Genomic DNA, 12,500 nt, shown 5'->3' on the forward strand with positions numbered 1-12,500 from the left:
TTCAGGTGTTTTTAGTTGGTGTTTTTGCTGCTTTTTTTTTTGTCAATCACCTCAGCGTTTTAGCACTAGCCAACATACTGTGTGATGTTTGATTGTCTGTCAACTGTCGTCTCTTCTTCACTCTCTCCATGTGCAGCCAGCGCCCTCTGCTGGTGACTCTGGTGCACCAGACCCCAACACGCAGCCTGACCACACAGCAGGTACCGTGCGCTGTGACTGCGTTATCATACTGTTGCTGTTTGACAAACAAAGTTTCTCTGGAAACTTCACCTTTCTAGTTCGACGTGTGATTATCGTTGGTACAACATCTCTGTATTTAATCTCATTGCGTGCTTTCCTCTGCGACGGTTGTACAGTGGGTACTCCACGGAGGCTGGTGGTGGTGAGCATGCAGAGACCGGGGGAGCAGAGCTTCTCCCAGCAGTTTGTACGTCCTCATCAGCTACTGGAGGGCAAGGTGAGAGTCTGAACCAAAGAGAGGAGAGGAGGGCTGTGGTGGTGATGATGATGATGATGATGATGAAGATGATCCGTTGAGAGAGGTGTGTAAGATCAGAAACTGCAATGTCATCTCTCGACCTCCCCTCTCTCTGTCCTGTAGGACGCGGAGGCCATCTACCAGTGGCTGAGTGACTTCCAGCTGGAGCAGTACACAGGGAACTTCATCAACGCTGGCTACGACGTGCCTACCATCAGCAGAATGACCCCTGAGGTAAGGCTGCCGCGCGCACACAAACACACACTCACACACTCACGCACACATTCAAATGTCATGGCTCCAATGATATTCTGTCCTGTGTTGCTTTCAGGACCTGACTGCCATCGGTGTGACCAAGCCAGGCCACCGTAAGAAGATCTCCATAGAGATAGGCAACCTGAGCATCCCCGAGTGGCTGCCTGAATACATCCCGGTAAGCCTTACGCCATCTGTACATTTGTACATATGTACATTTGTGCATGTGTGTGTGTTTGTGTATAGTATGGATAACATATCAGTGTTTTACTGTGCTGCCGTGTTGTAAGAGTGTCGTGTGCAGACTGTAGATCTGACACCCGGTCCGCCCCCCCTCTCCCTCTCAGGCGGACCTGGGCGAGTGGCTCAGCGCCATAGGCCTGCCTCAGTACCACAAGAAGCTGTCAGAGAACGGCTACGACTCCATCAGCATCGTACGAGACCTCACCTGGGAGGACCTGCAGGAGATTGGCATCAGCAAGCTGGGTAGGACACACACACATCCACACTGACAGTCTTAACCGCTTACTGCTGGTTAGATTGACACTCATTGGCTTTGACTTTGTTTCCCAACTTGATATTCATACCTTCATACCTCTTGTGTCGGTGTGAAGCAATTCCATGGAGTCGTAAGAGCGTGTGTGTGTGTGATTACTGCAGATTACTCGTGTAGGTGTGTGAGTGTTGAGTTGCGAGTGTCCCTCTGTCCCCCTCAGGCCACCAGAAGAAGATGATGCTGGCGGTGAAGAAGCTGTGTGACATCCAGAGGGCCATCCTGCAGCTGGAGTCAGGCCAGGGCACGCTGCGCCGTAAGCCCCCGGGAGCCCTCCACCTGGTCACCATCGAGCCCCCCGATCCCACCGGGGACTGCCCCTCCCCCCACACCCCCAAGATGCTCACCTTCCAGGACAGCGAGCTGAGCGCCGAGCTACAGACGGCCATGTCGACCCACTACGGGGGCTGCCAGGAGGGCCTGGCCTTCAAGAGCGCCGCGGGGATGTCCAAGAGCCAGGAGAGCATTGACGCCCGTTCCCGAGGCTCCGGCCGCTCCCAGGACCCCCCCATGGCCTCCGTCACCCCCCACAGCCGCTCTCAGGAGAGCCTGGGCAGCGCCGGCAGCGCCAGCACAGACAGCAGCCCTGCCCAGGAGAGGAACATTCCAGAAGGCTTTGACCCGCGGCCCTTCCAGCAGCTGCTGCCCAAGCAGGTGCCCCTGGGCGCGGCGACGGTGTTCAAGTACCCCGCCATCCCTGCCAAGCCGAAACCTGGCGCTGGCGGCTCTCCCCAGGGCTCCCCCGCTCAGAGGGCCTTCAGCTACCTGCACTCCCACTGCGGCAGCACCGACCTGGGGTACAGCTCGCCCACCAAGCCCCTGGCACACGTGCACGCCCTCACCCTGGGCCCGCCCAAGAAGCGCACACAGAGCCTGACGCGCTACGCCCTGTCGGACGGAGAGGCCGATGAGGACGATGAGGAGCTGGCCCCTCCCTCTGGCCACCTGGCGTCCTACGCCACCCTCACCCGCCGGCCTGGGCGCAGCCAGCTGCCGCACCTGCAGTCCAGCCCGGAGAAGGGCAGCACCGTGGGCCGTAGCCAGTCCTTTGCCGTACGTGCCCGTAAAAAGGGTCCCCCTCCACCCCCGCCCAAGAGGCTGAGTTCGGTGAGTAACACCTCATGTCTGGAGTTGACAGAGAGCATGGCAGCGCCACCTGCTGGCGGGGTGGAGACAGACTGCCCTGGGAGTGTGAGGAGCATCGCTGCCTCTCTGGAGACCCCCACTGAGGGAAAGAACCTGCCAGCCCCCAAGCTGGACTTCCAGCAGCAGGAGCCCTCCCTCCCCCTCCTCCCCCAAGCGGAGGCCCCGGGGGTGAGGAGGAGGGCCCAGAGCGAGTGTGTCCCTGCTCAGACCGATGCCTCAGACCCAGATCTAGACAGAGGGGTGAAGTCTGACTCTGAGGAGGAGGAACCCAAAGCCCCGGGGTTAGACGGCTCCTCGTCCCCCCAGGGCAGCTCCAGCGAGTGCATCCCCTTCGCCGAGGAGGGCAACCTCACCATCAAACAAAGGCCCAAGGTCGGAGGGCTGCTCAAGGCCGAGACCGCAGGGGAGGCTCCAGAGAAAGGCCAGCCCACCGCCAAGGCCCTGGAGGTGCCCGAGTTCAACCTAAAGGAGTCGGACACGGTGAAGCGCAGACACAAGCCCAAGGACAAGGATCAGGCCGCCTCCTCCCCCACCAGCGACGACGGGGAAGGGCAGTTGGGGTCCGAGGCAGGCAGCAGGCCGCAGTCCCTGAGCCACGAGGACATGGTCAGTCTGAGGATCAGCGAGTGTGGTCTGGAGGGGCCCCCCGCAGCAGCAGGAGCACCGCTGAAACCCCCCGTCTCCCCCAAACCTGGCGGCGGCACACATGGACCCCCGGTCACCGCCCCCAAACCCATACGCCACAGTCTGGTAGCTGCCTCAGGTAACACTCAGCTGATCCCAAATACGAGAAAAAACTCTTTATTTCACTTCCAGGTACTTGAGTTTTTACATTGAATTGTCTGTCTCCAGCAGCAGCAGCCGCAGCTGCAGCCGCAGCCGCAGCAGGAGGATCATCTCCTGTGACTCTCAACGTGGTGCAGAGTGTGGCCTTTGCATCTCAGCCTTCTCCCACCCACTACGCCACACCCCCAGGCCCTCAGAGCCAGGCAGCCCAGCCAGGCAAGCCCCAGGCCTGTGTGGTAGTCCCGGTCCCAGGCCCAGAGTCAGGCCTGGGGGCAGGGGTGGTACAGCAGAGACTAGACCAGACCAGCACCTCCTTAGAGGCAGCGCTGAAGGCTGTGGAGAAGAAACTCACCCTGGAGGACACCACTGATGGGTAAGTGACCGTACACAACACTCTGGAATACTATCATCTACGGGTCACAGGTCGCATGCTTTCTCATTACTGGACTGTAGTGAAGAGGCATTCATCCAAACAGTGAGGGTTCTCCCCAAAGCATGTAAGAGCGGCATGGCGCCACGATGTAAACATTTCAAGGCAAATTAAACAATGTATTTAGTAATGACAGAGTCACTGTCTTTGATCGCCAATATGGACATCGTTGTTAAAAACGAAAGTGAAAGTGATTCAGCGTTTTTAGCGATATTTTTGGCTCGTTTTGACATGAATAAACGCGAGTCGGGTTTTGATAATGCAACCCAGCGCCACGCTCTTCAGAAATCGTGGGGAGAACCCTGAGTGAGTTATACACATTCCAAATGAACACAGAAATCTAAACTGACCCTTTTGTTTGTATCTCGTAATGAGCTAAACCCTGCTTCTCTCTCCGTCTACCTCCAGTGGGACTAACACGGTCAAATCAGCAGGGAACATTCTAGATGACATTGGGAACATGTTTGATGACCTGGCTGACCAGCTGGATGCTATGTTGGACTGAACCCCACCTCTCTACTCCACCTACCCCACTGACCATCCCTGTGACCCTTCATCTCGAACAAGTACTGATGAGAGAGAGAGAGGATGGATGGATGGATCACCCCACCTCAGTGTTACACCCCTCCCCCCACCCCTCCTCCACCTGCCAAAACCTATAGGTCAACCCTCTGTACCAGACCAACGGACTAAAGGTTGGCGTCACAGTGCATTGTGGGACAGGCCATGGAGGGTGATGTCAGGATCTTCTCATGAACCTTCAGGGAAGTGTGTGTGGAACTGTGGATCCGTGTCCCACCTCCCTGTAACGATCATTCTGCCTCCCTCTCAACACAAGCACTTAACCCTGCTCCTCCTCGCCAGCGGGCCAGGACCTTACTGGTTCCATCACAGGGCCTTATACTGTACACACTGTTCCAAGACACATGATCGATTCAGATAGCCTTGTTTTATCATCTATCAAACTGTGTCGACTCTTCCTCTGGTTGGTGTGCCTTTTCTTCAGCCACCATTTGTCAAACACGAACCCAGCCTTTATCCAGCATGAACCCAGCTCTCATCAAACATGAAACCCAGCCCATATCAAAGTCATTGTTTGGTCACATGTGTGTCATAGAGAGAGGGAAGCTCTGGGTGGAAGTAACAGGGGGAAGCAGTGAAAGGTGGTGGTTTCAGTATCGGCCCCCACTAAGAGGAACCATTCCTAGACAGAATATTACCATACAAATACCATTTGTATTAAGACGCTCTATCTGTCGTTTTGTCATTTTTTTGTTTTGACATATTCATTATGTCTGACCATTTCAAATGTTACCTTTGTAATGTTTTTCAATACCCGTGTATTTTAGCCATTTTATACCAAGTGATCTTGACCATGTTGCGTGGGTTTCTTCCACATCATGGCTTGGTGCCAGTCAGTTTGTGCTCTCAAAGCTGATTATTATTTTTTTTTTTAATTATACAGAATGCTACATTAGATGCTATATATATATGACTTCTGGTTTTCTGAAGCTACTGTTTGTAAAACATGTAAAAGTACACAATGATGTTGTTTATACAAAGGGAAGAACACCTTTGCTTCTCAAAGCATATTTTAGCTATTGTCATCTAACAATGTCAGTATGGAATTACAAGTGCTTTGTACAGTGGAAGATGACATGCAAGATGTCAATAATATACACTATTTTGGGAAGATTATTCAGTTTTAATCTAGATTAGTCAAACTAGTATTTAAATTAGAATATCTAAATATGTATATTGTATACTATACTGTTGGTATATCTCGGAGCAGAATCATATTCAACCAAAGTTCTCTGTACAGCTTTTCCTAAAATATTTTCAAAATGTCCGCAGGTATTCCCTACAATGCAGAACTGTGGTTTAGGGGGGGGTTCTCGTTTTCCTTATTGTTACATAAATTAAATGTATAATTATCTTTACATGGTTATAAAAACTAAGATGTGTGTTCTTCCTCGTTCACCCAGCATTATATGGATATGTTCCATATATGGCATGCTATAGTACTTAAAGGACTGAGAATTATATTTTCAATGCTGTATCTCCCCCATGAATTTTCACATTTTTAACCTTTATCACTAACCCCTTTACTTGTATGATTGTCTAGTGTGCTGTAAATATGTGTGTTTGTTTCAGTGTGAATGTGATGCTGTTGATTCTGTAACCTGGTCTTTCTCTCTGATACTCAGGAACATCCCACCTTTTGTAGCGAAGTCTCTCAGACAGCACAAAGACCCTCGCCTGGTCGCCGGTCTGTCTCTGCTTTTGTTTAGTACAGTCTCTGCCTCCACCTCGACGCTACCTTTCACGTTTGTTCAGTAGCTAATCGTGTGAACGAGACTCGGAAGTGTGGCACGAAAGAGAGCAGTGTTATCTGAAGCAGAGACAGACCAACAGCCACACTGCTTACAGTAGACCTGATACTGGCACCTTATTGAAGATGGATCTGTGGATATCTGTCCTACTTACTGCTCGCCATGACTGGGTTACAGAGCACTGTCTGTTACTGTGTGTGCGTGTGTGTGTGTGTGTGTGTGTGTGTGTGTGTGTGTGTGTGTGTGTGTGTGTGTGTGTGTGTGTGTGTGTGTGCGCGCGCGCTGTTTCTACTAAATGTCTTCTGTATCTGTAGCTGTATCTTCATTTGTTTACAGTTAACCATTAAATATTTGCCTCTGACTCTGTTCACTCTCTCCACCGAGTTTGGGGGTTTCACTCATCCCAATATTGTTAAAATAATGTGTCTACGCATTCAGAACAAAATACAGATTGAGAAGCATTTTGTCTGAAATCACTATGTGGTCAAAGTAGAGATTATCAGCATTAATTATTATCTATCTTATGGAGGGCACTGTATAGTATTGTAATACAAATTGTCCAGTTCAGTATATAGAGCTATATCATCATTCAAGTCTTGTTAATATACTGTTGTGTTATTATAATAGTCAAATTCAGACTCGTGAGACAGTATGTATGTGATCTAGAATTTAATACAGTATAGAAATGACATGTACGGTTTACACAAGCAAGAAACCCCCATACAATTCAATAGGCAATCATTGTGAACCTCACTGCCATTCTCAATACTGAACAAATGCCTAACATCTAGTGAAGCACAGACATTCTTTTAAAAAACAGACTTGAATATTAAAAGGGGAAACAATTACGTTAAGTACATCTAAAGAAAATTGTCAAAAATCTCTTAAAGCATTTTGCCGGTAGCAATAAAAAAACAAAACAGTGAAATTAAAAGCTATCCAATGTACAGTGGTCATAGCAACGCTGTGTTATGGACGGTTAGGTTTCAGCCTTCACATTTAAAGAATATAAGACTATATATAAACTCAACCAACACCATTCTCCAGAGACAGACCGCAGCTGTCAAAGTGGTTGGCATTGTACTGTACTTCTTGTACAGAAGAAATCTTGTTCAGATTTTTGGTCCCTAAAAGGCAAGTACATGATCGACTGATTGTCAGGCTTTAAGTGGCTGGTCCCATTCTCCTTTAGGATGAGAAACATTAAGAATTTAAAGGATTATAAAATGTCACTTTAAATTACAGATGATCGAATGGAGAACTTGTCAAGACCTAATCCACCATATCCACAGGCACCAGGCTCTGACCAGCAGGGACTATCGGGGTCCACGCACACACACTCTCACACACAGGCACAAACATACATACAAACACCCCGAAACGCAGAATGGAATACTCCAAATTGATTTTTCATTTCAATTGATTCTTATCTGATCTAGTTGTTCTCTTTCCAAAATTGGCATATTCGTCTATTTCTTGTTAGTACATCATTTATAGCATCTGGAATATAATAGAAATCTGTGTGTATACTGTATATTTTACATACTCATGTATCTTGCCTCACCAATAGTTAAACTGGTTTAAAATGAGTGAAAATGAGTCATACAAAATATGAGGCTTAGAACAACCTCTCCCTCTCTCTCTCTCTGACCTCTATGTGAGTATGATATATAAGTGTGTGTGTGTGTGTGTGTGTGTGTGGGGTGAGGTTGCTCTATAGGTTGCTGAACAGTTCGTTTTTCTTGCTCCAGTCCATGGGCGGGGCTCTCTTGTTGGAGCGTTTCTGGTGAGCACGCTCCTTGACCTGCTGCAGGGACAGGTTCAAACCCGGGATGGTCTCCATGATCATGGAATCCTGAGGAGAGAGCGAAAAAGAGAGAGACAGATAGAGAGAGAGAGAGAGAGAGAGAGAAAGAGAGAAAGAGAGAGAGAGAAAATGTAGAGTGCAAGAACAGAGGGAGATATTTTATTCATGAGTGTACTTGGGTCAAGTCGGTTTTACAAGAGATTCACAACCCGCTTATTGTGGCCCTGTAGACATTGGGATTCACAGACTTCTTCTTCTTCCTTTCCCGGGCCACAGGTGTATTTCCAGGTGTAAGGTGTGTGTTTCTAGACCAGGACTTACCTCTGGTGGAGGGGTGTTAGTGGGCGGGGTTGTGAGCGAAGCATTGGAGGAGGCATTGGATGGGGACGGACTGACGGACAGCTTAGAGTCCTGCTCCTCTTTGGCCACTTTTCCATTCACCTGTGAGGAGGAACACAAAGATCTTCTAAGAAAGAGTGGACACACTCTTGTGTGACATAAGTCATATATAAAGAACTAAAGAGAACAGAAGTCCTAACATCATTTAATGGAAAAACCTTCAAAGGATATTAGAGCTCGTTGAGCTCCATGGAGATTGGCTGCAATACTAAATTTGTCCTCTGGGAGGCAGACTTGCCCATGCTCCTACAGTGGTGAACACCTTCCCTCTAAGGTCCCTGTTAGGGATGTCTGCTCTATGTTCCCACAGGCCAGTGGAGGCAGCAGCTTACCAGACATAAGCCTCCTGGGGCTCAAAGCATTAGAGAAGACTCAAATCCCCTGTCCCCCAGAGACAGTGCCTCTCACCTCCGCATCAACCTCAGTTTAACCACTTACCTTCATCTTTCACCCCCGCACCCCATACACCCCCTCTCTCCCTCTCTCTCTCTCTCTCACACACACACTCCTTCTATCTTTCTCTCTCTCTCTCTCTCTTTCCCGACAGTGCCACCCACCCCACCTTCACCCTTCTTTAAATATAAACTCATTTCTCCACAAGTCAATAAGTATATTAGTTACATAGTGAAATATTTAACTGCTGTGGAAACTGCAGGTGCGGTCCTTTCATGGTCAGTGGCCTGATTCTTTGCATGCTTGGCAGCACTCCAAACTGAACTTATCTGGATTCTATCACAACGTGATCTCATATCTAATCCCCAACTAATGAATTACACTTGTTTATATCAGCTCTGAGAGGTCTACACATAGGATGTGATCTACACCTACCAATGAACAAATGAGCCGCTTAAAACCAGCGTGCGTGCGCGTGCGTGTGTGTGTGTGTGTTAGACTGTGTGTGTGTGTGTGTGTGTGTGTGTGTGTACCCATGTGTTCTGTACCACATGTGGCTATGTTCTTGAGCAGTGTAGCCGTGGTTGTGGTTGTGGGCCTGTCTGTCCCCTGGAGGATTATGCCCAAATACCTCTGAGGGATTAACATGGAGCTGCTGAATTCTCCATACCCCAGCACCGTGTTTGGCTTTTAACTTCAACTTGTCCAACGGTATCACATAAACCCTTGAGTCTATACCAGTTCTCAGGTCTCTCAATCGTGCTAGTGGAATTCCATGACTATTATAATGTAGACTACTGTCCCTGTACTGTTGAGTCATCTCTCTCCTATAGACACCTCACACAATCAATATGCGCCCTAATTGTCATATGAGTGAATAACGTTAAAGGGATAGTTCACCCAAATTACAAAATCACATAGTGTATTTGTTTCCTTACTCTGAGGGGTTTTCCATGGACCAGGACAGACTTCACTCCACACTTTAGTTCTGTTTAGGAACCAAATATGTGATTTCATAATTTGAGTGAACTATCCCTTTAACTGTTCCCCCAAGGTATCTTCAATGTAACGTGTGCTGTGAGGTCAGTATGAGAGCTGTAGTGTATCACAGTGAGGAACTGAACTGTCAGTGACCTCCACAGTGCCAGGAAGACAGCCTTTTGTTTCAGGAAGTCCACCCTGTGGGAGCGGAGCAGCTCCCCCCAAAAGCCACCGACTTCCCTGTGTGTGTGTGTGTGTGTGTGTGTGTGTGTGTGTGTGTGTGTGTGTGTGTGTGTGTCTCTCTCTCTCTCTCTCTCTGTTTCTCTCCCCTCTCTCACTTCTTCATGTACAATTAACAGCAATGAAGACTCTCTCTCTTTTCAAGATTGACCTCGTCACCTTCACCTCCCCCCCCCATTCCTCCTTGCTGTTTCTACCTAACTGCTTGGTATTGTATACTATCACAGTTACTGGTACTGGTACTGGTACTGTACTGCAGTGCAAGGTGTTGTATTGTAGTTGTATGTGAGTCATACCTTCTCCTCCATGTCTTCGTTGATGACGGCCTCCGGCAGAGTTCCTGCAAGCAGAGAGAGAGAACACATCATGAGTCATTATCTCCACACAAACACACTCTCTTCTCCATCCCTCCAAACAGGTGACATACACACACACACACACACACACACACACAGTACTATCAAGTATCGATAGCCAACCGTACACTCCTAAAGATCCTGTCCCACCTTAACGGTCTATGTTCTGCATTCAGCACACACACACACATACAGAGAGAGAGAGAGAGCTTTGCATACACCTGGATCGAGAGCACGCCTCTCCTCTCCAGTTCAGGTTTCATTCCCACAAACACCTACTCTGTTACATAGACCAGTTATGTGTGGAGATCATGTATTATTCACACAGGGGGGGTTCATCTTCACACAGAGATGAACGCTGGCCCTGGTTACCTGTCACACACATCGTCCACCACAGAGGAGCTGCATATATGAACCCCCCCCGGCCCCCTCCCCTCCCCGCCTCACCTACAGGACTAGCACCACTAGCCTGCCTATCCTATAGCCACGATGGAACATCCTCCCTCTGGCCACGTCTTTGTGTCTATGGACACTAAGCGGAAAAATCGTGACACGGATAAAAATGACTAGTTTTTCAAGGAGCGCTACATCTCAACACAAACGCTCGCGCTTCTCAACAACAAACCGAGACGGAGTGCACTGATGACGGACACTTACCTCCCGTTACTTCAGGTTTCTGATACTTCACAATCAGTAAGGCTGGAGATAACCCGCTATTAACCCAGAGATGAGGCTGTGTTCAGTACGTCCTCCTGAGCTATTCCTAGAGCCGTGTGCTGTTTTCAGACCTGAGTCTAAGTACCCCGGTGCTCCTTATGGTCCCTCCTCACTGTTTGCTCTCTGAGAAGAGGCTCTTCAGTCCCAATGCGGCTCCGGTCCAGGCTGAGAGGCCACTCACAACCAGCGCCTTGGAAACCAAACAAAGGTGACGGCCAAATTGTGTGTGTGTGTGTGTGTGTGTGTGTGTGTGTGTGTGTGTGTGTGTGTGTGTGTGTGTGTGTGTGTGCCTGCGTGGCATGCGGGCGGGGTGAGTGTATGTGTGTGTGTGTGTGTGTGTGTGTATGTGTATGTGTGTGTGTGTGTGTGTGTGTGTGTGTGTGTGTGTGTGTGTGTGCGTGTGTGTGTGCGCCTGCGTGGCATGCGGGCGGGGTGAGTGTGTATGTGTGTGTGTGTGGGTGGGTGGGTGTGCGTGTGCGTGCGCGCGTGTGCGTGTTCATTGACGTTAAGAGTCACAGTAAGCAGGTGCCCTCTGAGTGGGCAACACATGAGTGTAGTTACCTGGGCAACGCCTCAATGGAATTTCAGTCCTGTTGGGGGATATTTCACTCAGAGGTTTGGCCCTCTGACAACCAAAGTAAACAAGTCAAGACGGAGACAGACTGGACATTCATATCGCCCCTAATCAATGAGACACAACTCTCCCTACGACATGACCATCCTCACTGAGAGGAGTGGGCAGAGGAGCAACATGTCAATCAAACAGTCAGTTCTTCAGTGCGGACACAGACGACAAGAGGAAACCTCGTTATCCCAACAAAGCAGTTACTGTGTATTCACTGGTACAATAAGAGCATAAAATAAGAGCATAAAACACCCATTGAGGTCAGACGCCATAACTGTCACACCAACAGACTGACTTCCATTCCATTCTTCTACCCACTGTGACAGAAAGATCAGGCACCCATTTCGAATACAAAGTATCTCACAGTCATTGGCAATGACCAAGCAATAGCTCTTCGCTGCTGTTTTTTTTCATGGCAGAACTTCACAAGCCCAAACAGAGGGATACAAAGTCTGTCTAGGGCAGGGCGGGTGTCCAGTACACACACACACACACACACACACACACACACACACACACACACACACACACACACACTCATATGCATACACACACACACACACTCATATGCACACACACACACGCTCACACTCATACGCACACACTCGCACGTGCACACGCACATGCACACACACATGCAAACACATTCACGCACACACACTCACAGGCGCGCACACACACACACACACACACTCTGTCCCTGAGGACAGAGGGCACCGTTTCCCCCTACGCCCTACTGTTGCCACGGCAATGGCTGGCACTGCCATTTTCTCAGGGAGGCTGGCTGTCTGAGAGTGGCACTCAGATGCACCGGCCAAGCTTGGCCTGGGCTCACACCACACCACACCACACCACCTCCCCTATGTTTCAATAAGTGTTCCTTTAGGCACAGCTAGGCTCTCAGGTGAGACTCTCCAACCCCTGTGCTGCCAAACCACAGACGTGGGCTCCACCTGGAGGCCTTCAGAGGTATAACTTAATTGAACACCACATGAGATTAG

General features: G+C 49.3%; 2 protein-coding genes across 6 annotated transcripts in view; one reads left to right on the forward strand and one right to left on the reverse strand.

The window, feature by feature from the left end:
- The window catches only part of LOC310809748 (CASK interacting protein 2), a 50,305-nt gene extending 43,969 nt beyond the window's left edge, over positions 1-6,336 (forward strand). For 3 of the 5 annotated variants that reach the window (XM_083677176.1, XM_083677180.1, XM_083677179.1), the window contains 8 exons: positions 137-200; positions 357-457; positions 602-712; positions 810-911; positions 1,081-1,219; positions 1,450-3,195; positions 3,285-3,591; positions 4,057-6,336. In XM_083677176.1, coding sequence (XP_083533302.1) covers positions 137-200; positions 357-457; positions 602-712; positions 810-911; positions 1,081-1,219; positions 1,450-3,195; positions 3,285-3,591; positions 4,057-4,153 — 2,667 coding nt within the window. In that variant the 3' untranslated portion in view covers positions 4,154-6,336. The remainder of the gene's footprint in view (positions 1-136; positions 201-356; positions 458-601; positions 713-809; positions 912-1,080; positions 1,220-1,449; positions 3,196-3,284; positions 3,592-4,056) is intronic. The other 2 variants (XM_083677177.1, XM_083677178.1) reach the window with 2 other exon arrangements.
- Positions 6,337-6,642: 306 nt separating this feature from the next.
- Positions 6,643-12,500, reverse strand: part of nherf1b (NHERF family PDZ scaffold protein 1b) — a 24,689-nt gene continuing 18,831 nt past the window's right edge. Inside the window, exons 4-6 of the mRNA XM_083677182.1 lie at positions 10,098-10,141; positions 8,110-8,229; positions 6,643-7,836 (exon numbers count right to left, since the gene is read on the reverse strand). Coding sequence (XP_083533308.1) covers positions 7,696-7,836; positions 8,110-8,229; positions 10,098-10,141 — 305 coding nt within the window. The 3' untranslated portion in view covers positions 6,643-7,695. The remainder of the gene's footprint in view (positions 7,837-8,109; positions 8,230-10,097; positions 10,142-12,500) is intronic.

The sequence above is a fragment of the Argentina silus genome (assembly GCF_951799395.1).
Source record: "Argentina silus genome assembly, chromosome: 9".
Lineage (NCBI taxonomy): Eukaryota > Metazoa > Chordata > Actinopteri > Argentiniformes > Argentinidae > Argentina > Argentina silus.